Source organism: Callithrix jacchus, chromosome 13 (genome assembly GCF_049354715.1).
Source record: "Callithrix jacchus isolate 240 chromosome 13, calJac240_pri, whole genome shotgun sequence".
NCBI lineage: Eukaryota > Metazoa > Chordata > Mammalia > Primates > Cebidae > Callithrix > Callithrix jacchus.
The window spans coordinates 74957632-74984239 of NC_133514.1; the positions used below are offsets into that span (position 1 = coordinate 74957632).

Genomic DNA, 26608 nt, shown 5'->3' on the forward strand with positions numbered 1-26608 from the left:
CTCTCAGTAGCCTTGACTTCCGGGCTCAGCGAATCTCCTGCCTCAGCCCCTGAATTATTCCTAGTTAATTTTGTAAAAATGACAATGGAGCTATCAAAATAAAATATTCTGTTGAACAAAATATAGCTCACAGATCCTGGATGAGCCAGTTAGCTTTATTTCTTCAGTGATTATCTACTGTAACACCAACATAAGCATCCGTTCTATAAATATGTACCTTTTTTTCATACATTCTTGTGGAGCAACGGGGAACACTAGGGGAAAAAAAAGGTAAAACAAAACAATTTTCTTGAAAAAGGATGACTGAATCGGGCGTGGTGGCTCACACCTGTAATCCCAGCACTTTGGGAGGACCCAGGCGGATCACCTGAGGTCAGGAGTTCCAGACCAGCCTGGCCAACATGACGAAACCCCATCTCTACTAAAAATACAAAAATTTAGCTGGGCATGATGGCACATGCCTATAATACCAGCTACTCAAGAGGCTGAGGCCGGAGAATCGCTTGAACCCAGGAGGCAGAGCTGCAGTGAGCAGAGATTGCACCACTGCACTCCAGCCTGGGAGACAGAGTGAGACTCAGTCTCAAAACAACAATAAAAAAGGACGCCTCAGATAACTGTAGTCAGATAGGCAGGCTGTCTCCAGACACACGTGACACACTATTTTAATACATGGCACCTGTTAATTTCATTACTAAGTGATAGCTCTGTCCATAGTACTTAATCATATAAAATAATTTATATTATCAAATAATATAAATTAAGTTTATATATAGAAGCAACTAAAAAAAGTGTATGTAATTTTTTTTTTTCCATTTTTGGGTACCTAGAACTTACAATTCTATTTGAGACAACTTCAGATATAAATATCATGCATAATCTGGAAGGGAGTAATTTCTTAATATGCTAGTAAATATTAAAATGTTTATCTGAATATGTGCATGTACATTAAACACATGTTAAATTTTAAAGGTTTTAAAATACTAACCGTATTTTAGGCTGCTTTTTGACACTTTCATAGTAAAACAAAAAATTAATTTCATGGACACCCTCTTCATCAGGTCCACGTAACCACATTGGCAGCTGCACTGAGGCTCCAGGTAGAAGAACAGTGTCAGGAAGCGGAACAGAAATCACCTCTGGTTGACTTCCTGTGCCAATGCCAAAGTCTACAGAAGAAGCTGATGATATGAGTGCTGTACACACAGAGGTAGCATCTGTCACAACAGTCTTGTAAGCACTACAGTTCTCAGAAGCTGAGGGACTCAGTGGTGTTAAAACAGCAGTATTACCACCGAAAGTAAAGAACTCTGGACGTTTAGAAACAACCTTCAATCCAGTAAGTGGACATTTGCTGACATTGACAAATTCTACATATGCTTTTCGTATTTCTCCACAGAGGAGCCCTGTAGGAAAATGTATAAAGAACACCTGCATCGGAGGGAAAAAATATTATTTGTCTGTTAAAAATTTTGAACCTTTAATCAATAACACTTTAAGATACATTTTTTTTTTTAACTAAAGGTTTACAAGTATTTCATTAATTCTTTGATATCTCCCTGAATATGTAGCAGTTAATGACTCCACTTTAGGCAATATGATGAGACAAACAGAAAAATGTTACTCTGCCACTCAGTAGTGATTCTGGAGTTATGAATTAAAAGTATACGTCAGTAACAAGATGGCTAACATCAAAACTTCATACCTTGGTAGATTACAGACCAGAAAAGTTAAAAGTAGTTTAACACAGCTATATGAAGTAAATAGCAGTTTTATAACCCTTATCACTGTTAACTAAAGACGCAGCTCAACTACTTATGTCTACATCATTAAGATGAAAAGATATGCCAGATATACCATGGATGTTAAAGCGGAAAAACGGGCAGATCTATGACTCTATATCCATAATTTTAAAATCCAAAAAACTCCAAACAACCTCAGGCTTTTAGTAACTCATGTGGGGGCAAAACCTGACCTAACAGAGGCTTTTTATACTCTTTCCCATTTAGTGTGATATTAATATAGTTCATTCAAGAAATATTAATGTGTTTGATTACCAGGTGCTGCCACAAACCAATGGGGTTTACATAACACTTCACACACACTTCTAAAAAAAATTGTTCCAACACACATGTGGTCTCAGGATTTCAAATGAGGGATGGTAGACTTGTGAAGAGATGGAAATTCAGGCTAATGAATTCATACAGTAAGTTATCTGCATTTAAAAGATCCTTAAGGATACTGGCTGGGCACAGTGGCTCATGCTTGTAATCCCAACACTTTGGAGGCCAAAGTTGGTAAATCCCTTGAGCTCAGGAGTTCAAGACCAGCTTGGGCAACATGGTGAAACCCTGTTACTACCAAAAATGCAAAAAAAAAATTAGCTGCAAAACTGTGATGCCAGCTACTGGGAAGGCTGTGATGGGAGGACTGCTTGAGCCCAGGGAGAGGAGGTTGCAGTGAGCCAAGATCATGCCACTGCACTCCAGCTTGCGTGACAGAGTAAGACCTCATCTCGTGCATGTGTACACACACACACACACACGAAAGATCTTTAAGTATAAATGTCACAACTAACACTAACATGTAAGCAAGCAGGAATATAAAGGTAACAATATGAGTGAAAATGTTCTAATAAAGTTATAGTGGGCAGTCACTTCATGAAATTCCAGTGAAAATATGTTTTTGAATCTAAGTGTGAGTGGGACTTCATTATGGGCACATTCTTTATAAAAAAAAAATCAGATGAAATTTAGGGATATCAGAAACCTTAAAAATAATTGAGAAAATGAGGGATGAATGTAGAAATCCCACATATAGCTTTAGTAGGACAAAAAAATAAACTAGGCATAGCATTATACTGAAGACACTGATTCTCTGTACTGATTAGTCAGTGTCAAATAAGCTTACAGTCAAGCTAAAACTTGTGGAGGAATATTAATTTTGAGTTATTACATCTAATGCACCTACATTAATAAAAAGTGAAATAGGGTATTTAGTGCGTAAAAAACACACTAAAATACAGAGACACATAAATACCATCAAGAAGGTTACAGCACTGGTAAAATGGTGACAGTGATAGAACATATAAAAAAAGACCAGTAGTACCAACTATGTATAGAATCACATGTATTGTACCTTCAGAACACAGGTTTACTAAATATACTATTTAGACTCTTTAAGAACAAGTACATTTTGCCTTTACTTCAAATGCTCAGTTGCTGAAAATCCTTTTAAACAGCTGATATTTGTGATAGTTTCAAATGTAAATGGGAAACAAGACCAAGAACTCACTATCTCACTTCCAATTTATCCTAAAGAGATACGTGTGTGAGGACAAAATGACAGGCTTAGGGTTATTCATTGAGGCTTTATCTGTAACAGAAAATGACAGACACAAATCAAATGGTCTAGCTGAATGGTACATATATATAACAGTGCTTGTGCAGTGAGATATTAAAGGAGTTTGCTCTTCTCTCTACTTCTCTACCTGTTAAAACTATTCCTAACAGAAACAATTGTATTAAAAAAATAAAGATATAGAGTGGGATCATTTTCTCCAACAGAACTGAAGAATAAAATATTCCTAATCCACAATTTCTAGTAAGTATATATAGCGCCCATAGATCAATGTTTGCTTTCAGTATGCTATATTAGCTGTTAAGTCTATTAGCTGACTTCTATCATACTACCTTGTTGAATTAACCAACCTCTCTATTCTCTCACTAGAAAATACTGAGTAATATTTACGGAACTGAACATCAGTGGCTTTAAAATCGCTTTCTAAAATGCCCATCATATTCTCCTTTCAAGAGTCACTCTCTCTTTCCAAACTTGTTTACATAAATTAAATATTGTGTAAACCGCTTTCATCTATAGCTGAAAGTATAGCTTTTATCTGCAGATAAAAATCTAGACATACATTGTATTTAGATTACTTGACAAACCATCTAGATTCTCATTCCGAAGAAACCAAAACTGGAAACTTAAGGTGCAACTTATGGATGTAGTTTAATGCATGAAAGACAAGATGAAACTCTTATCAGGAAACCCATACCAACATTCATAGGAAAGGTCTCTGCTCTAAATCCATCACCCCAGAAATGGTGAATAAATGTATACCTGTATGTTTTAAATTAAGGTAAAATGTTTAGGTTATGGATCTACTGATTTTTTTGTTCTTCACTTTACAGGCTTTGTTTCATCAAACAAACACCGTTTTTGTTATTATGCAGAACAAGAGGCCCTCTGCTCTAAAATACCCTCTTCAACAACTGCATCTATAACAAAACTTTTCCAAAACTGTGATATGCAAGAAGCAAACTTAAATACAGCAATATCAAAAACCAGATGAATGTAAATATAAAGATCAACAGAGTAAAGAATCCAAGATATTATCTGGTTTAAGCTTCCTCGTTTTCTAAGCAAAAAAAATTTCACTTAGAAAATGAAGACCAGATAATTAGGGATGAGGCTTAGACAATCTAAAAGTAAAACTCTATTCATAAGAATATTTTATTTGAGAAGCACTACATTTAAAAACCATTTGTACACTTAAAAATCTTAATAACTGAGGAGACCGACTCAAGATGGCGCTGTGAGAACAACCCAGGATTGGAGCTTGCGTTGTGTCCACGGAGAGGTGAGTCTGAGCTGCATTTCCAGACTGATCTTTGTTGCCCACGGAAGGGGAAATTCCCAAGTGAAGAGGAGACGCGGGATGCCAGGCAGAACCTCCGCCTGGCGAAGCCGGCAGCTGGGGTGGCGGCGGCCGGCCCTGCCCAGCGCTCCCCACAGGGTGCGCTTGTCCGGGTGCCCTGTTGAACCGGCAACCAGAGACGTGAGAGGGCTGGACTTGAGACTGAGCTAGACTTGGACAGTGGGCCAGCCCAGGGGATTGCAGAGACAGAGCGTTAGGGGGGACCCAGTGGGACGGACAGAACCACGATTTCAAACAAGCCCCGTGCAGACGGCCCGAGACGCTCTGTGGGGGAGGGGCGTCCACCATTACCGAGGCAACCCGCCCCAACTGAGATACACGCCCATTGCTGACGCAGCCAGCCGTTGCCGAGGCAACCTGTCCCTACACGCCCACTGCTGACGCAGCCTGCCCTTGCCGAGGCAACCCGCTACAACAGAGAGACTCCGCCGCAGGGCATGGCGGAGAACACAGCAGACCAGCGGAGCCAGGGCGAGCCTCACGACAGCAGGGTGGAGCCTCGGCAGGCAAACAGTGGCTAGTCTGCGTCCTAGCTGGGCAGGACCTCAATGGACATCCAAAAATAAAGCCCAAACCCCTCAACACAGAGCATCTGAGAAAAAAAAAAGGGTTTTTTTAATGAGCTCTGTTGCAGCAGAATCAAACATAGCAGCCTAACAGCCCTGAACGAACAACAGAGCTCACAGCTCAGCAATTAAGCCCCTATAAAGTACAAACTGTCTCCTCAAGCAGCTCCCTGACCCCTCTATATCCAAAAGACTGACATTAGGCAGGCATCATCCTGGGACAAAGATAGCAGAAAAAGAAACTGGTAGCATCCCTCGCTGTGCCACAGCAGCTAGAGGTGCACCCCAGACAAGCAGGGTCTGGAGCGAACCTCAGCAGTCGTACAGCGAAGGGGCTAGACTGGTAGAAGGAAAACCAAGCAACAGAAATACTTCATCATCAACATTCTGGGTGTCCACTCAGAGACCCAATCGAAAAGTCAGCAACTATGCAGACGACCAGCGGACAAATCCACAAAGATGGGAAGAAACCAGCGCAAAAAGGAGGAAAACACCCGAAACCAGAACACCTAGCCTCCTAGAAAGGACCAAAACTCCTCCCCAACAAGGGAACAAAGCTGGACGGAGAATGACTGTGACGAAATGACGGAATTAGACTTCAGAAGATGGATAATGAGAAACTTCTGTGAGCTAAAAGATCATGTATTAAATCAATGCAAAGAAACTAAGAACCTTGAAAAAAGATTTGAAAAAAGATTCGAGGAAATGATAACAAGAATGGATAACTTAGAGAGGAATATGAATGAATTAAAGGAGCTGAAAAACACAACACGAGAACTTCGCGAAGCATGCACAAGTTTCAATAGCCGAATTGACCAAGCAGAAGAAAGAATATCTGAAGTCGAAGACCAACTCAATGAAATAAAACGAGACACCAAGATTGGAGAAAAAAGCGCAAAAAGGAATGAACAAAGTCTCCAAGAAATGTGGGACTATGTGAAAAGACCTATCCTACGTTTGATAGGTGTACCAGAAGGGGACGAAGAGAATGAATCCAAGCTGGAAAATACTCTTCAGGACATCATCCAGGAAAACTTCCCCCACCTAGCAAGACAGGCCAACACTCAATTGCAGGAAATACAGAGAACACCACAAAGATACTCCACAAGAAGAGCAACCCCAAGGCACATAATCGTTAGATTCAACAGGGTTGAAATAAAGGAGAAAATACTAAGGGCAGCCAGAGAGAAAGGTTGGGTCACCCACAAAGGGAAGCCCATTAGACTCACAGCAGATCTCTCAGCAGAAACATTACAAGCCAAAAGAGAGTGGGGGCCAATATTCAACATTCTTAAAGAAAAGAACTTTCAACCCAGAATTTCATATCCAGCCAAACTGAGCTTCAGAAGTGAAGGAAAAATAAAATCCTTTGCGAACAAGCAAGTACTCAGAGATTTTGTCACCACCAGGCCTGCTTTACAAGAGCTCCTAAAAGAGGCACTACACATAGAAAGGATCAACCAGTACCAGCCATTCCAAAATCACACTGAATGCTAAAGAGCATCAACATAATGAAGAATCTACAACAACTAACGGGCAAAACAGCCACTTAGCATCAAAATGGCAGTATCAAATTCACACATAACAATATTAACCCTAAATGTAAATGGACTAAATGCACCAATCAAAAGACACAGACTGGCAAATTGGATAAAAATCCAAAACCCATCAGTGTGCTGTATCCAGGAAACCCATCTCACATGCAAGGATACACAAAGGCTCAAAATAAAGGGATGGAGGAAGATTTACCAAGCAAACGGAAAGCAAAAAAAAGCAGGAGTTGCAATTCTCATCTCTGATAAAATAGACTTTAAAGCAACAAAGATCAAAAGAGACAAAGAAGGCCATTACATAATGGTAAAAGGATCGATACAACAAGAAGAGCTAACGATCCTAAACATATATGGACCCAATGCAGGAGCACCCAGATACATAAGGCAAGTTCTTAATGACTTACAAAGAGACTTAGACTCCCACACAATAATAGTGGGAGACTTGAACACTCCACTGTCAATACTAGACAGATCAACCAGATAGAAAATCAACAAGGATATCCAGGGCTTGAACTCAGACCTGGAGCAAGCAAACCTGATAGACATTTACAGAACTCTCCACCCCAAATCCACAGAATATACATTCTTCTCAGCACCACATCACACCTACTCTAAAATTGACCACATAATTGGAAGTAAAGCACTGCTCAACAAATGCAAAACAACTGAAATCATTACAAACAGCCTCTCAGACCATAGTGCAATCAAGTTAGAACTCAGAATTCAGAAACCAACCCAGAACCACACAGCTTCATGGAAACTGAACAACTGGCTCTTGAATGTTGACTGGGTAAACAATGAAATGAAGGCAGAAATAAAGAAGTTCTTCGAAACCAATGAGAACAAAGACACAACATGCCAGAACCTCTGGGACACATTTAAAGCAGTCTCTAGAGGAAAGTATATAGCAATAAGTGCCCATATGAGGAGAATGGAGAGATCCAAAATTGACACCCTATCGTCAAAATTGAAAGAGCTAGAGGAGCAAGATGAAAAAAACTCAAAACCCAGCAGAAGACAAGAAATAACTAAGATCAGAGTTGAGCTGAAGGAGATTGAGACACGAAAAACCCTTCAAAAAAATCAATAAATCCAAGAGCTGGTTTTTTGAAAAGATCAACAAAATAGACAGACCATTAGCCAGATTGATTAAAAATAAAAGAGAGAACAACCAAATAGATGCAATAAAAAATGATAAAGGGGAAATCACCACAGATTCCACAGAAATTCAGACCATCATCAGAGAATATTACAAACAACTCTATGCGCATAAACTAGTAAACCTGGAAGAAATGGATAAATTCCTGGACTCCTGTGTCCTCCCAAGCCTAAACCAGGAGGAAGCTGAAACTATGAATAGACCAATAACAAGGTCAGAAGTTGAGGCAGCAATTAAGAGCCTACCACACAAAAAAAGCCCAGGTCCAGACGGGTTCACAGCCGAATTCTACCAGACACACAAGGAGGAGCTGGTACCATTCCTTCTAAAACTATTTCAAACAATCCAAAAAGAGGGAATCCTTCCCAAATCATTTTATGAGACCAACATCATTCTGATACCAAAACCCGGCAGAGACCCAACGAGAAAAGAAAACTTCAGGCCAATATCCATGATGAACATAGATGCAAAAATCTTCAATAAAATATTGGCAAGCCGATTGCAACAGCAAATCAAAAAACTTATTCATCATGATCAAGTAGGATTCATCCCGGGGATGCAAGGCTGGTTCAACATATGCAAGTCTATCAACGTAATTCACCACATAAACAGAACCAAAAACAAAAACCACATGATTATCTCAATTGACGCAGAGAAGGCATTTGACAAAATTCAACAGCCCTTTATGCTAAAAACCCTCAATAAACTCAGTATCGATGGAACGTATCTCAAAGTAATAAAAGCTATTTATGACAAACCAACAGCCAATATCATACTGAATGGGCAAAAACTGGAAGCATTCCCTTTGAAATCTGGCACTAGACAAGGATGCCCTCTTTCACCACTCCTATTCAATATAGTACTGGAAGTTCTAGCCAGAGCAATCAGGCAAGAAAAAGAAATAAAGGGTATTCAAATAGGAAAGGTGGAAGCCAAATTGTCTCTATTTGCAGACGACATGATAGTATACCTAGAAGACCCCATCGCCTCAGCCCAAAAACTCCTGAAACTGATAAGCAACTTCAGCAAAGTCTCAGGATATAAAATCAATGTGCAAAAATCACAAGCATTCGTCTACACCAATAACAGACTTAAAGAAAGCCAAATCAAGAACGAACTGCCATTCGCAACTGCTACACAAAGAATAAAATACCTTGGAATACAACTCACAAGGAACGTAAGAGACCTCTTCAAGGAGAACTACAAACCACTGCTCAATGAAATCAGAGAGGACACAAACAGATGGAGAAACATTCCATGTTCATGGTTAGGAAGAATTAATATCGTGAAAATGGCTATACTGCCCAAAGTAATTTACAGAATCAACGCTATCCCCATCAAGCTACCATTGACTTTCTTCACAGAACTGGAAAAAACCACCATGAACTTCATATGGAACCAAAAGAGAGCCCGCATAGCCAAGTCAATTCTAAGCAAAAAGAACACAGCGGGGGGCATCACACTACCGGATTTCAAACTATACTACAAGGCTACAGTAATCAAAACAGCATGGTACTGGTACCAAAACAGAGATATAGACCAATGGAACAAAACAGAGGCACCGGAGGCAACACAACATACATACAACTATACAATCTTTGATAAACCTGACAAAAACAAGCAATGGGGAAAGGATTCCCTGTTTAACAAATGGTGTTGGGAAAACTGGCTAGCCATGTGCAGAAAGAAGAAACTGGACCCCTTCCTGACACCTTACACTAAAATTAACTCCAGATGGATTAAAGACTTAAACATAAGACCTGGCACCATAAAAACCCTAGAAGGAAATCTAGGCAAAACTATCCAGGACATAGGAGTAGGCAAGGACTTCATGAACAAAAAGCATTGGCAACAAAAGCCAAAATAGACAAATGGGACCTAATGAAACTCCACAGCTTCTGCACGGCAAAAGAAACAGTCACTAGAGTGGATCGGCAACCAACAGAATGGGAAAAAATTTTCACAGTCTACCCATCTGACAAAGGGCTGATATCCAGAATTTACAAAGAACTCAAACAGATTTACAGGAAAAAAACAAACAAGCCCATTCAAAAGTGGGCAAAGGATATGAACAGATACTTTACGAAAGAAGACATATATGAGGCCAACAATCATATGAAAAAATGCTCATCGTCACTGGTCATCAGAGAGATGCAAATCAAAACCACATTGAGATACCATCTCACGCCAGTTAGAATGGCGATCATTAAAAAATCTGGAGACAACAGATGCTGGAGAGGATGTGGAGAAAAAGGAACACTTCTACACTGTTGGTGGGAGTGTAAATTAGTTCAACCATTGTGGAAGATAGTGTGGCGATTCCTCAAGGCCTTAGAAATAGAAATTCCATTTGACCCAGCAATCCCATTACTGGGTATATATCCAAAAGATTATAAATCGTTCTACTATAAGGACACATGTACACGAATGTTCATTGAAGCACTCTTTACAATAGCAAAGACCTGGAATCAACCCAAATGCCCATTGATAATAGACTGGATTGGAAAAATGTGGCACATATATACCATGGAATATTATGCAGCAATCAGAAATGATGAGTTTGTGTCGTTTGTAGGGACATGGATGAATCTGGAGAACAGCATCCTCAGCAAACTGACACAAGAACAGAAAATGAAACACCGCATATTCTCACTCATAGGTGGGTGATGAAAAATGAGAACACATGGACACAGAAAGGGGAGTGCTAAACACTGGGGTCTATTGGGGGGAAAAGGGGAGGGCCAGTGGGAGGGGGAGGTGGGGAGGGATAGCCTGGGGAGAAATGCCAAATGTGGGTGAAGGGGAGAAGAAAAGCAAAGCACACTGCCATGTGTGTACCTACGCAACTGTCTTGCATGCTCTGCTCATGTACCCTAAAACCTAAAATCCAATAAAAAATAAAAAAATAAAAATCTTAATAACTCAAGAATATTTAAATTATATGGCTTATTGAAAATCATAGGTGCTGGGCACAATTGCTCATGCCTATAACTGCAGCACTTTGGGAGGCCATGGGGGTGGGTGGATCGCTTGGGCTTAGGAGTTTGAGACCAGCCTGGGCAACACAGTGAAACCCTGTCTCTACAAAAAACACAAACAAATTAGCCAGGTGTCGTGGCATGCACCTGTAGTACCACCTATTCAGGTAGATCACTTGAGCCCAGGAAGTCAAGTCTGCAGTGATCAGAGATCATGCCACTGCACTTCAGCCTGGGTGACAGAGCAATCCTGTCTCGGGGGGGGGGGGGGGAGGGAGGGTGGGTGGTGCAGAAAGAAAAAATCATAAGTTAGCAGAATCATTTAAAAACAGTACATTTTACAGTGATTTATTTTGACAACATTAACCACACAGATCAGAATCTTCCCATCTGAAAGTAAGCTCTAACAAATTTTTATATACATAATTCTAAACAAAATGTTCATTAGTTCATGACTTTTAAACAATAATGGTGAATAGCCCTAAAATAACATTTGAATCCTAACTCATTTCATCATCAGCCTTTTAACTCCTATGCTTTACTTACACAATTCTAATCAAAATTATTATTGTGTGAACTTGAAAAGCTTGGACCAAAATGGCACAAATATAAGAAAAATATAAGAAGAAAAAGGCTGGGTGTAGAGGCTCACGCCTATAATCCCAGCACTTTGGGAGGCTGAAGCGGGTGGATCACGAGGCCAAGAGATCGAGACCATCCTGACCAATGTGGTGAAACTCCATCTCTACCAAAAATACAAAAATTAGCAGGGTATGGTATGCACCTGTAGTTCCAACTACTTGGGAGGCTTAGGAAGGAGAATCGCTTGAACCCAGGAAGCAGAGGTTGCAGTGAGCCAAGATCACACCACTGCACTCCAGCCTGGCAACAGAGCGAGACTCCTTCTCAAAAAAACAAAAAAACAAAAAAATTAAAAGATTTCCCAGCACTTTGGGAGGCCAAGGTGGGTGGATCACAAAATCAGGAGATTGAGACCATCCTGACTATCACAGTGAAACCTCATCTCTACTAAAAATACAAAAAATTAGTGGGGGGTAGTGGCACACGTCTGTAGTCCCAGCTACCCAGGAAGCTGAGGCAGGAGAATCACTTGAACCTGGGAGGCAGAGGTTGCAGGGAGCCAAGATCATGCTGCTGGACTGGCGACACATCTTGTCACCTGGGCGACAGAGCGAGACTCCATCTCAAAAAAAAAAAAAGTATGAGCAGGCAATCATATGGACACATAGAGGGAGAAAAAATCATATGAACAAAAAACACTGATTAACCCTAACAGTTATCAGAGAAATATAAATAAAACAAGGTCATAAAGTTAGCAGAATCTGATTTGCAAACGTTGAAAAACAAAAACGGATCCTATCCAGAATGGCACAGACGTGAGGCAACCGGCACTCTCAATCTGAAGAATTTTAAGTGCAATTTACTATAGCTTTGCTGAGGGTTATTTTGTAGTATACTGCAAAATTTAAATATCTCTCCACCCAGTAATTCCATTTCTAAAGTCTAGTCAAATCTAGAACATGGACAAAATATATACATAATAATATTTACTGCAGAATTGTCTGTACTGATGAAAAACTAGAAGCACATGCATTAAGAGCATGAAAATATATTACAGTTCATCCAAATAAAAGAATACCACATGCAATGGTTAAAAAGTTATTAAAAAGCAAGTACAGGATAAAACATGTATAGTATGAGTCCATCTACAATTATTAAAACTACATATAAGTGCACACTGAAAGGTCTGAAAAGATAAACAGCCATTTGGTATCACCGGCACTTTTTGGAGGTAGGGTGCAATCCTTGTAAACCCCCTACTAGAATAACTTGAGGATGTGGGAGGAAGGGCCTCTTTCTGGTATTCACCCTTTCATTACATGGCCCTACCACTTTTGCCCTGCTCCTCAGGTAGAAGCTTGATCCAAAGTGGACTACATCTTTCTTGCAGAAAACTGAAATTTGAAGTGGCACAAAGACTGAAAATTGCTGGACTGGAGTTATATCAAAAACAATGGCTTCTAGAGGATTAAAAATATTTGCTCTTAAATTCCCTAGAGCTTCTGCCACTTCTCGTTCTATACTTTAGTATCCATGAGATATTCCAAGGTCCTTCAACTAAATAATACATTTTCTCTTTCTCTGGCTATGCTACCTAGCAACAGTTTTTATCTTTTGCAACTTTTAATTTGTCTGGTATAAAAGTAGGATAGGATGGGATAAGAAGGTGAAGATAAGGGGAAGAAATACTGCTTTTTATTCATATACTTCTACATATGTTGCTTACATTTTTTATAAGCATTTATTTACAAATTTTTTATAAATTATGAAAAAGTCACTGATCTTATCATCAGAAGTATTTTCAGAAGTATTTTTCCCATTTTCCATTAAGATTTTGAGAGTTATATTTTATAATCTAGCTATGACTTAATGGCAATTTGCATGATTGCCTTACATTGTGAATTAAATATATTTAACACTAGCTTAATTTAAAATAATTCAATGTAATAATAACAAAACCCTAAGAGCCTAAAATTAATTTACTCAGAATATCTGCTCATATAGATAAATTAATTCCATGAAATTTAAAAAGTGAAATACCTCCAACAGTGGCATTTCTTCTGTGATTATGGGATCTAAACGTCGATCAGGGCCATATTTAACAGATGTTTTCTCTTCTTTTGTGTTGTTAAGTCGAGGACCTTGAATTTCTAAATCCTGTTTCCCTCGGACTGACATACTCAAGGAATATTTTCCTAAAATAAAAAATAATCAATGCCATAAAATAATTCAGTATATTAATTGACATCAATTTGACTTGAATATGTGAATACCATTTCAGGTTATTTCCAGAAAATGTCTAGACAATTTGGATTAACATGATTAATCAAAGAATTTAGTATATTTTCATTCCATGTTTAACACCAACTAAGGTATGCTACTTAATTTCTCACTTGGTTTTAGATTTACTTTGCTAAGACTACACATTACTTAATAGGAAGTCCTCTGAAATCTGTATTTAACCGTATGCCTATTAGCTAACAAAACCTGAGAGAATAACTACCTTAGGCCCAGCAATTTAATTTAGGGATATCTATTCACAAAGAAAAGAAGTGGAAAACAATGAAAAGGTCAACTTTTTACTTTTAGTCATATTCAAATATATATACTAATTTGAATTATCTCTGGAATATAAACAACTGAATCTTCTCAAGAGACTGCATGAAGAAAATTAAATATAGTATGGTTAGTTTTCTCAAAGTTAAACTTATTTAATATTCATGTGAGATTTTTCCCCAAAGCATCTATGTAGTGCATCTATGTGTGAAAAAAGCTAGAGTATATAACTGCCTTTCTTGCAGGACTACTTAAAGCCTTTTATGTGCTGAAGATCACTGCAATGGTCTCAAATCAGATATAAAATGTATTGATTCCCACACTTCTTGTGACCCAAATCCTTATTAGCATTTTACATAATAATGAGCTACACTAAATCATGAAAAGTCTGCTTAGAAGATATGATTTTAACAGTTAATTGAAGTCTCTTCCCATTGTTATACAATAATATATAAATTATTTATTTATTTTTCAGACACTCTTGTTGCCCAGGCTAGAGTGCAATGGCGTGATCTGAGCTAATCACAACCTCTAGCTCCAGATTTCAAGCGATTCTCTTGCCTTAGCCTCCCTAGTAGCTGGGATTACAGGCATGCCACCATGTCTAGCTAATTTTTGCATTTTTAGTAGGGACAGAGTTTCTCCATGTTGGTCAGGCTGGTTTCAATCTCCTGACCTTAGGTGCTCCACCTTCCTCAGCCTCCCAAAGTTCTGGGATTACAGGGTTGAGCCACTGCACCCACCCAGCCACATATAAATTATTTTAATGCATATATTTGGTGCCTTAAATGAAACAACTACCTGTATTTTACCGACAATCATACCTTTGTACTTCTAGATTAAGATCCTAGTTATATACAAGTGGGAAAAGAAAGGAGATTCAGGCCGGGCGTGGTGGCTCACGCCTATAATCCCAGGACTTTGGGAGGCCGAGGTGGGTGGATCACGAGGTCAAGAGATCGAGACCATCCTGGTCAACATGATGAAACCCTGTCTCTACTAAATATACAAAAATTAGCTGGGCATGGTGGCGCGAGCCTGTAGTCCCAGCTACTCGGGAGGCTGAGGCAGGAGAATTGCTTGAACCCAGGAGGTGGAGGTTGCAGTGAGCCGAGATCATGCCATTGCACTCCAGCCTAGGTAACAAGAATAAAACTCCATCTCAAAAAAAAAAAAAAAAAAAAAAAGGAGATTCAAAAAGCTCTTAATATCCAGTTATCTTGGTTTAAAAATGCAATAAATTAGCAAGCTAATTTATAAACAAACTTTGTCTGGTACTTGTCAACCAAAAATACAAATATAGTACTAAAATGAAGAATACCTTACTCAATTTTAGTGCAAATTGTTTGGTTTAGTAAAATTTCTTTAGTTTCTGTGAATTCATTTCACTCATTTTTCTTAAATGATGTACTGAATTTTCCTAGGTATCCAGGCAAGTATATTTAATTGAAAGTTAAAAGAACCAACAAATTTTCCAAGTGTTCCCAGTTTCTCAATATTAATAATTAGCTTTTGTAAATGCTAAATTCATGTTTGTCCATGACTATTCAACTTAATTTGCTATAAAATAAGACATATATTAAAATGAAGACCCAGAAATAAGAAGTTTCATGGTAAACTCCCTCTCCTAGCATCTTGTCAACTTAAACTCAAATAACTATATATAGTAATTACATGGTAATGTTAAATCTTGAAGGGTTCCCTGAGTTTAAAAAAACAAAGAAAACTATGTTAAATACATATATCTTGTAGTATGTGTAGAACATACTGTATAGTGCACCAAGAATATGAGATTAACACTAAAACCCTATGCTTTTTTTCAAGACAGAAGATAGAACTTTAAGATATTTAATATCCAATGATGTGAAAACACAGCTCTTTAATCTGTTCCATGATTTATAAAAAGGAAATATTCAAAAAATAGAACATACTAATATGGTTTTAAATTGGCAGCAGACAATCAACGGTTAAAATTTACTTAGTTAGAATTTACTAAATTTGCATCAATAACAGAAAAAAATACATACAGTCTAAAAATTATCAAAAGAAAATATATCAGAAGGGAATCAAGTTGTTTATTTTTGACACTATGTTAGAGATTAAAATAATCTAAATTTGTCATTCTTACAACTGGCTAAATGCCTTTACGTAAAGGTACAGTAAACCTAATTAGAAAATACCTCATTATTGCTCATTTTTTTTTTCTATGGAATGATTTAAGCAAGTTTTCTAATTGTTTACCAATGCTATAGCCTTTACCTGTGTGACATCCGGGAAGAGCACCAATGCCATCTACTGTCACAGAGCCCTGAATAGTGCCAAGATTATAAACAACTCCCAGAATATGCAGCTCCCCTATGTGATGGGGAAAGAGCTTTAGTCTTGCCTGTGGAGATATTTAAGTCACTCTTATTATGCTTTCATAATATCTTAAATAGCACAATGCCTAATTCTATAATGTTGCAAAAACATAAACTTATGACCCAAACTTTAAAATGCCAATTAATTTATGAAAAGCATCTTCTTCAAAATAAAATCTCTAAATTTAACAATTATAGGCCTAAATCCTCAATAATCACTTTTCATAAAAAGCAAAATAGTGTGGCCAACTAAATATCAGGTGAAATTACCACACTGACATCAAGAAGAAAGCAAAAACCATTCAACAGGCTTCTCAGGAAACTAATGAATCAAAGACCACTACAAACCACCAATTTCCTCCTGAGTAATTCCTGTTTCCTAATCTTCCAAATTTTAGTTCTTATGAAAATTAGAATATAAACTGAATAAGTGAAGATGATTTTAAAATTTGTTTTCATCTTACTTTCAGAAAGGCATAAAGCAGAGAAATGATAAAATAATTACCACTTTTGATTCTTCACCATTAATTAAGAATTCTGAAATAACTTCAGTTCCAATCATTTCAGGTTCACTTGTAACCTAAAAAATAAATTTCATAAAACATACAGTCTAATGATCAAAAAGCAGATTATTAACACTCCCATATATATCAATACTCCAAAACAACAGCATTAAAGTCTGCATTTACTAGGTTTTTTTTACCACATGCTAAGCTCTACACAGAGTGTTTTTATTTCCACACCTAGAGTAAACCCAGGCTGTAGTAGGCCCTCAACATATGCACTCCAGCCTGGGTGACAGAGCAAAACTCTGTTTCAAAACCCGGGGTTGGGGCGGGGAGCCTATTGAAGATATCTCCACCAAGACAATAAAAAACCCCTGGAGAAAATACCCAGCTGCTCATAGGCAACAATGGCCAAAATGGTCATTTAATTTAATTTTACAATAAGAGCAAATTTCTTCTTTTGCTCTGACCAGACTCTTTTGCAAAATTCATCAGTTACATAGAAAAGGTAATGGTGGGCTAAGCATGATAGAGAAAGACAGGTGAACAATAAGAGCAGTAGGAGAGAGGGGGGAAAGGCCTGTTTTCCCCAAAGCAACGACATTTGTCTTGTCATGTTGCAAAGAAGAGTTAACTGGCTTATACTGGAGATAAACCTGATCCTCATGAACACTATTACACTTTTACCATGACATTATTTAACACAAGAAACCAAAATTATGTCTCCCTAAATTCCAGTTAAGCATCTTAGTCCATTGCCATCTTAGTCCACTTCTTCATTTCTTAGTCATGAAGAAATCCAAAGAGTTTGAAATTTATAGAAAAAAAGAGTATTTTTTAAGAAATACTTCATCACATAAAATGAAAATGTTCACTTATCTTTAAATCTCCTTTAAAAATCTCCCATAATGAACAGACTAATATACTTTAAAAAGCTAATAAATGTTTTAAAAAAAAACATTTCCAAGTTTAATTGCTTGTACTTTTTTTTTTTCTTTTGAGACGGAAGTCTTGCTCTGTCACCCAGGCTGGAGGGCAGTGGCATGATCTCAGCTCACTGCAACCTCCACCTCCTGGGTTCAAGCGATTCTTCTGCTTCAGCCTCCCAGGTAGCTGGGACTACAGGTACCCACCACCACACCCAGCCAATTTTTTTTATTTTCAGTAGAGACAGGGTTTTGTCATGTTGGCCAGAATTCCTTAACGTCATGATCTGCCCACCTTGGCCTCCCAAAGTGCTGGGATTACAGGTGTGAGCCACCACACTCAGCCATACTCTTCTAATCAGTATTCAGGCTTCCAAAACTTTAGAAAAAATGCAGAGTTTGCTAAAATTCAAGACAGGATAGGTACAGCCTGAGAAATCTCAGTCATTCAAATTATCAACAATGATTATAAATAACACAAAATATCTTCAATAAATTTAACCAGCAAGACTTATTTATTTATTTAATTTTCTTTGTTTGTTTTTTGTTTTTGAGACAAGATTTTGCTCTGTCTCCCAGGCTGGACAATGGCATGACCTTGGCTCACTGCAGCCTCAACCTTTCGGACTCAAGCAATCCTCCCACCTCAGCCTCCCAGGTAGCTGGGACTACAGATGTGCACTGTCACACCTGGCAAATTTTAAATTTTTTTGTAGAGATGGAAGTCTCACTATGATGACTAGGCCAAAGCAAGACTTAAAATAAGGCAATCTTTAAAAAATCAAAACACTTGAGCACCAAAATGCTGGGGTATTTTCCAGTTCCAAAATCATTTTTTTTTTTTTTTTTGCCACATTATTAAAGCATTTAGCAAGGTTGTATAAAAAAGCAAGTTATGTAATACATACTGGTGAATAAACTAATAAATTAGTAGGTAAATTATATGTATTTGTCCAAGTTATTTCATTTATAGTCAGATAGGGATTAATAAACTATTTGACCAGATCATTTCTGCTTCAAAATTAACTATTTTAGGTATATGTAAAGGACTTATTACAAGATATGGAAAAGAAAAAAATACAAATTATGTTTTGAATAGGCAATTCACAAAAGAGGAAAAACAAAGAGTTTCAACGTCACTAGCAATCAATGAAATAAAAAATAAAACAGTAATATGGCATTTTTTAAAATATCAAATCAACAAAATTTTTTTTAAGTAACACTGCTGACTATCACAAAGATGAGACACTCAAACCCATATGCTGCTTAGTAAGAAGCTCATTGGTATGAACTTCTGTGAAACCAGGAGGGCACTAAAATACTCATTCCTTAAAATCCTCCCTTCATGCCCTGGGATCTTCCCCACAGAATAATCTAAAGATAAAAAGCCACACACAAAAATGTGAACCACAGAATTATTGTGATAGTCAACAAATGGGAACTTGCCAAAGATAGTAAACTAGCTTATGAATCACTCATATAATGAATTAGGCAGAAATAAAATATTAAGACATGTTAATATCAGAATATGCCAATAAAGCGTAGAATGTAAAAAGCAACTACATACTATGAAGGAATCCCAAATATGTCGAAAAAACATACAAATGAGAATGATTGGAAAGAAAGATACATAGCGAAATGTTAAAGTGGTTATTTCTATATACTGTAAAGACCGAGGGTTTCACTTCTATTCCTTTATGTTTTTTAAAATTTTCAATTTTCAAAAATAAGTATATGTCATAATTTTTATAACTAAGGAAAAATAAGCCAAAAAGAAATAAATGTAACTCACTGAACAGAGTAAACTGAAGTGTTACTACAGCATTTGTCAGGCTATAACTGAAACATAATTACAAATACCTTTTAATAACTTACTAGTTGTTTAACTTCTTCATCATCCTTTCCACTGAAATCTTTAGGTTGAAACTTCCAAAGTAATGACAAATCAGTCAACAAAAGCGGCACTTTCAAAGGATTTCTGAAAGCCACTTCCACTGTAATTGGTTCTATTTTTTTTAAAAAAAGGCCTAAATTAATAAGGTTAATAAACATCACACACCTCATTCCCTGCTTCGATTTTCTAAATACATCTTGCTTTCATAGCTGTGCATTTCTACCTAGACTTTCCTTTATCACCTTATAAATGTCCACGTATTCAGGATTCAGTTGCAATATTACATCACCTCCTCAAAAATATTTTCCCATTTCTCTATACTAAAGAATGCCATTCGCTCTTCTATATTCACATTGCACACAGTTGTAGCAGAGTCCCCATTGTTTGGTTTTATAAGTGCAGTTCAGTAAATTACAAGTTCCTAATCTATTTTTACATCCCCAGCACAAACAATATGTGCCAATAAATTATCTTGATCATGCTGAAAGTAAAACAAACAAAAAACCAGAAATAAAAACTCAAGCATATCACCTTCTACAACTGCAAGTGGAAATCTTGAATTATCTGAATAACTGTTCAAACAGTATTGTGTCGGATGAAAACTGGATGGAATTACTCCTTTGTTAACCACAGACACAACTTGTTCCTCAAGTTCACGCCACTGCTGAGAGGATTCCGAATCATATTCTTGATCGAGACTTACATGAGTAGCTGCTTGTTTTTCACCTATGTAACAATACATGTTTATGAAGACTTTCCCTCAAATAAAATGTATTTTAAATACATATAAGGTACAGAAATACACACACACACGCACACACACACACACACACATTCACTCTTGCCTACTTCTAATTGAGTGAAAAATATCCTCTCATTAACACTAGCCTATCTGGGATTTTGCTTATAATACTGATGCTCTTTTTCCTCCTGACTGTGAAAGAACATATTTTCCCTAGCTTCCACAAGCAATTTTTATATAAAACATTTCAAACATACAGAAAAGACACGGAGACTATAACATAACAAATATTGTATACTAAAATTTAACAAACATCAACTTTTGCCTATGATCTCAAATATTTTTTATAAAACAAACACCACACATAAGAGTCAATGTCTTCTCTGCAACCCTCCCAATCTTACTACTCTTCCTTCACCCCCACTGGCACCATTTCTTCCTAGAGGTATTCCAAAGTTAAAGTGTATAATTTTCATCCAGGATTTTACCACGAGTACATACAAAAACAATGTATAGAATTAGTTTGTATGTTTGAAACTTATACTGTAATTGACTCTTCACTCAGCATCAACTTGTGGAAAACATAGAATTAGCATGAATTCTCATGTACTGCAGCATGAATCCATTATGTGAATATACGAAAATACATCAATTAATTCCCTATTAGAAATTCTAGTTGTTTCACTCTTTTGCTATTACAAACAATGCTATTAATTAAAAAAAATCATATCTCAAGGGTTAACATATTGATTACATTCAAATATAAAGTGTTTAAAATTACAAAGTTTAAGGCCGGGCGCAGTGGCTCACACCTGTAATCCCAGCACTTTGGGAGGCCGAGGCGGGTGGATCACAAGGTCAAGAGATCGAGGCCACCTTGGTCAACATGGTGAAACCCCATCTCTACTAAAAAAAATACAAAAAATTAACTGGGCATGGTGGCGCATGCCTGTAATCCCAGCTACTCAGGAGGCTGAGGCAGGAGAATTGCCTGAACCCAGGAGGCAGAGGTTGCGGTGAGCCAAGATCGCGCCATTGCATTCCAGCCTGGGTAACAAGAGTGAAACTCCGTCTCAAAAAAAAAAAAAAAATTACAAAGTTTAACATCGATTGAGAGCTTTAAAATACATGTATTTATATGAAATTATTAAAATCTATTTGTATAGATTTAGGGGGTACAAGTAATGTTTTGTTATGTGGATATATTTTCCTGCTGGCAAAGTCTAGGTTTTTAGTGTAGCTATCACTCAAATAGTGTACCTATACCCATAAGTAATTTCTCATCCTTCACTCCCAAGTCTCATGTCTATGTGTACAAATTATTTTGCTCCAACACCACTTATAAGTTAAGAGCATGTAGCATTTAACTTTCTGTTTCTGAGTTATTTAATGTAAGATAATGGAGAGCCTTAATATATTTATACTTTTGTTCCATTATTGCCATCCAAGGGCTTAATCTTAAAGAAACAATCCTGCATTTTAAAAAAAGTCTTACAAGGACAGCAGAACACTGGTAACTGTTCTCTACTTCTGTGTACATTAGAAAATTTCCATAATAAGATGTTAAAAAACCAAATTTTATCTACAAAGATGTCCATCACAATATGATTTCATATAAGCAAAAGACGGAAACAGTCTATATATATATAAAGTAAATGTTAAAATAAAGTACTTTATAAGCACTTTAATAGAGTATCTTACTAACATTAAAAGTTTATCAAATTATATAATAACAAACGCATTCTTTATGTGAGAAAAGCTGTTGTAATTATAACTGTTTTGTTTTCATTGTTTTTAAAGCTGGAAAGAAAAACAAAACAGTAGTTATCTTTGGGTGGCAAGACAAAATAAATAATATAGAGCTATTCGTTTTTAAATATTCAACTATACACCATGCCCAGCAAAAAAAAAAAGGTTTTTTTAACTGTCAATAGGTAATTAGGCTAAATAAAACTTTACTAACCATCTGCTGGTCGTCTGTCGTGGCCAAAAAACACCCGTGTTGCTGAACTGTTAATATATGGTAAAGGAAGCTGTGGTAAAGGACCATCTGGTGACAGCTGACTTACATTCTGAGAGAAATATAAAAGGGAAAAAAAGAAGTAGTTCTTGTGAAAACTGTATTTTTATTCGTTTCCTCACTTCTGAATACACACAGCAGTAAAAACATGTTAAGCAACAATATTAAGACATATAATTACTAGTTTTAATATATCAGTCATAAAATTTTACAACTCAAACAAACTTCAGATATTTATTCTGCCTCAAAAGAATCTTACTGAGGGTTACTCAGCTAATTAATTATCTGGATGTTAAACGTCCAAAAGTTATTTTAGTATGTATTTTACTCCTTATGACTCATTATAGCATCCTATTTGCCAAAATTCTAACCCACACAATTTCAAATTAATAAAGTCTAGACCCTAAGGGTAGTTATTTTCTGCAGGATAGCTATAATATGCACTATTTATGGGCCTTGAAGAAAAATTTATAACTTCCCTTTTCCATAAAACAATGCTTTTTATGTTCTACCTGCTTCTCTCAGTGAAACAGTCCTTCTTCCCGTTAATTGTTCTGCACTGCACCGTAACAGCCTGTCTACTTTCTGCAGATCCATACCTCCTCATATTTTGCAAGGAAAAGAACACAGAATGGCCATCTCCAAAGGACAGTAAAGAGAACTCACTTAAAACCAAGATCTATGGCAAAGAAGCCTAGCCTGCCACAGCTTTTTTATGACTGATAACTACATGCGTTCTAATAAAACTATCCTAAGATATGGCAATAAATAAATACTTTTCACTAAAATACAGTTTTAGTGAAAAAGCATTCACCTGAAGTGAATTTCATTTTAGTGAAAATATTTCATTTAGTGAAAATAAAGCATTCACTCCTGAAAATAAACATTTACCTTGTAAACATAAAGATATTCTCTGAGGAAAGCCCCTTGTTGAACAGCAGATTGTTTACTTTCGTTGATTAAAATATGCCTAAAAGCAGACACAGCATTATCCAGTTGTCTAAGAGTATAGGACTGGCGCCCAATAGTGAAGTTAATGTGATCCTCTGCAAGAGACCAGCCTTTTCCTTTGTAAACTTGCATCGCTTGACAATAACAACGTAAAGCATGCTTTTTCTGTAAGAAAATAAGCAAAATAATGTATTATACTCCAAATTTCTTTGAACTACGAAAAAAAAAACCCACAAACACATACAATTTAGTAACTGGTTCTTCCACTAAGGGAGACTGGGATGACGAAGAAAATCAAACATTATGATAATCCCTTCACAATTCTATATGGAATGATATTTCATAGATTAAGTCACCTGAGCCTGTGTGTGTGTGTGTGTGTGTGTGTGTGTGTGTGTGTGTGTGACAGAGAGAGAGGAATAGGAAACATAAAGGAGGGAAAGGGAGACCAGACTGTTTTGACATTTACCCACTACTTCACTAAGCCACATTTTCAAAAGGTCAACTTCAGAGGGAAGAGCTTACCTCTCAACTTGGATTTATCTACCTCAAATTCTTTCTGGAAAAAGGCAAGGAATATGTCAACAAACAGACTTCACCATCTAAAATGGTTAGATTTCACTAATATTATGATGAAAAAAATGCTCTCATACTCTAACTAGAAGCATGCTGTGTCATCAAAGAATTTCTTCATATTAAGTAAAGCAACAAACACACTTATCAAACTTTTTTGTTGCCTACAATTAGACTTATATTGAATGTTTGTGGCCACATACGCCATATTCCCACAGTACAAAGTCTCATAATATATAAAGAACTTCATTTTTCCCTATTAAAAATTCATATATTGGACCAACCATGCTGATCCCAGCCTGCCTGCCTGCCTGCCAGAACTCATTGGCTAGTGTTGTGACCACTGAAAGGTTATGCCTCACATGGTTCAAACAAAGCCATGGGCCAGGACAGCAGCACAGTAAACATTGCCTGGGCAAGACATGATGGGAGTCTTTGCCAGCATCAGGTGCCACCACAGCCTCCTTTTCAAGGTGCTGTTGGCAAGTGTCAGGGCATTCCTGTTGTTCTGTGCATCGACTGCAGGACTTAAGAAGAGCAAGAGATTAATAATATACCAACATAATATACCAGATGTGTGTTCAAAACGGAAAATTCTAAGGAATGCCGAAATCTTGTAAGTACTGCAATAAGAATGCAATATTTGTGGCAATAAGCGTCATCAATGTACAAAATCAAGAGGTACATAGAAAGACAAATACTGCATGTTCTCCCTCATATGTGGGAGCTAAGAAAGTAGATTTCAGGAAGATAGGAAGTGGACTGGTGGTTACCAAACGCCAGGGAGAGTGGGTGAACGAGATTGAAATTGATTAATGGGTACACATATATTGTTTGATTGAAGAAATAAATCTAGTGTTAGATCAGCAGGTGAGTATAGTTTACAACAATCTACATTTCAAAACAGAAAAAATTTGAATGGTTCTAAGGTGATGGATATCCCAAGTACACTGATTTGACCTTTATAAATTATATGAATGTATGAAATTATCACGTATACTCCCAAACTATGTATGTCTATTATGTATCAATCTTTTTAAAAGGAGAGTTTTTTCTTTAAGATCACTTATTAGGGACACCTAAGATGACAGTTCTCCTCAGAAAGATCAAAGTAACTGATGAATGGACTTAATACAAACATAAAACTGAGAAAAGACAGCCAGGATCTGTTGAAGAGCCCCGTGGAAAGAAAAACTAGAGTGCAGAAAATGAAAACAACAAGACTTTGGCAGAGATCAACCCCTGAGGAACATAAAACACCGTGGAAGGGGAAATGGAATACTTCTTTGGGCCCTCGCCCCTCTGATAATCTGTTCACCATCAAACTAATGGGGAGTCCCTCTGCCCTCATGACTTAGGACATTACTAACAGTGGTAATTTGAGAACTTCTCAGGGACAAGGATGTGGGTGGCCAGTTCACACAGACATGCCTGCCCTCCCCTTCAGGCCTGAACTAAGACAGCAGATATCACTGCCCTGTCCAGGAAATCCCTGCCCTTGAGTCAACACTGCACCACCAGATCTCTCACTAACATTATCGCAACTGCTGTGACATTAGCAAGAATAGGGGACCAGTGAGTCCCCAGGGAAGGTGTAAGACCCATGGAGATGCAACCCTTAACTTAGGCTGCCCATAGGAGAAGGGGGGACTGCAGCCTGCCAAAGCCCTACTTTGAGACAAAGGTAATACAGGCACAGCAACAACTGCTGAAGTGGGCAGCCCCACCGGCTGGAAATGAACATAAGGCATTTCCCACCCACCCCATCCACTGTTGTGGACACAGCAGAGGTTCTCCCTGCTGGGAGCTGGAAGATGTGTTCTTGGGAAAAGCACTTTTCATGCTTTTTGTGGTGGCTCCATCCCAGTTAAAAATGAGCCCGTGGCCGAGTGCGGTGGCTCACAGCTATAATCCTAGCACTCTGGGAGGCTGAGGCAAGTGGATCACCTGAGGTCGGAAATTCAAGACCAGCCTGACCAACATGAAGAAACCCTAACTCTACTAAAAATACAAAATTAGCCAGACATAGCAATGCATGCCTATAATCCCAGCTACTCGAGAGGCTGAGGAAGGAGAATCGCTTGAACCCAGGAGGCAGAGGCTGCAATGAGCTGAGATGGTGCCATTGCTCTCCAGCCTGGACAACAACAACAAAAAAGTGAGCCCATGAAAACTGGGCATGCAGGAGGGGCAGGGCCCAATTCCCCCTCCATACAGAGAAGCATCCAGGCAACAGAAGGTAGACAAACTGCAAAGATGTTTACTCTGTACTCGAAGAAGACATTCTGCCCTGAGCCCATTTTGGTGGAAGTATACTCTGGCTGGGGCCCAGAACAAAGTCTACGTGAACTGATGGTTGTGAGCCCTCTGAGGGGGGCGTGATAAGGAAGCTCTGCCTGCTCAGGATTAGTAACTGATGCACCCCACCCCCAAAATGGGTCAAATAACCTACAAAGTATTTATTATCAGACTAACAACAGACTTCTCAGCAGAAACTTTACAAACAAAGAGAGACTGGGGGC

At 37.7% G+C, this 26608-nt stretch overlaps 1 protein-coding gene across 31 annotated transcripts in view; it reads right to left on the reverse strand.

Moving 5' to 3' along the window:
* The window catches only part of TRAPPC8 (trafficking protein particle complex subunit 8), a 115361-nt gene that overhangs the window by 26504 nt on the left and 62249 nt on the right, over window positions 1-26608 (reverse strand). For all 31 annotated transcript variants that reach the window (XM_078347952.1, XM_078347949.1, XM_078347942.1 and 28 more), the window contains 8 exons: window positions 23454-23678; window positions 22506-22614; window positions 20332-20526; window positions 19782-19912; window positions 16980-17054; window positions 16374-16500; window positions 13599-13753; window positions 989-1431 (listed from right to left, as the gene is read on the reverse strand). In XM_078347952.1, the coding sequence (XP_078204078.1) occupies window positions 989-1431; window positions 13599-13753; window positions 16374-16500; window positions 16980-17054; window positions 19782-19912; window positions 20332-20526; window positions 22506-22614; window positions 23454-23678 (1460 nt within the window). The remainder of the gene's footprint in view (window positions 1-988; window positions 1432-13598; window positions 13754-16373; window positions 16501-16979; window positions 17055-19781; window positions 19913-20331; window positions 20527-22505; window positions 22615-23453; window positions 23679-26608) is intronic.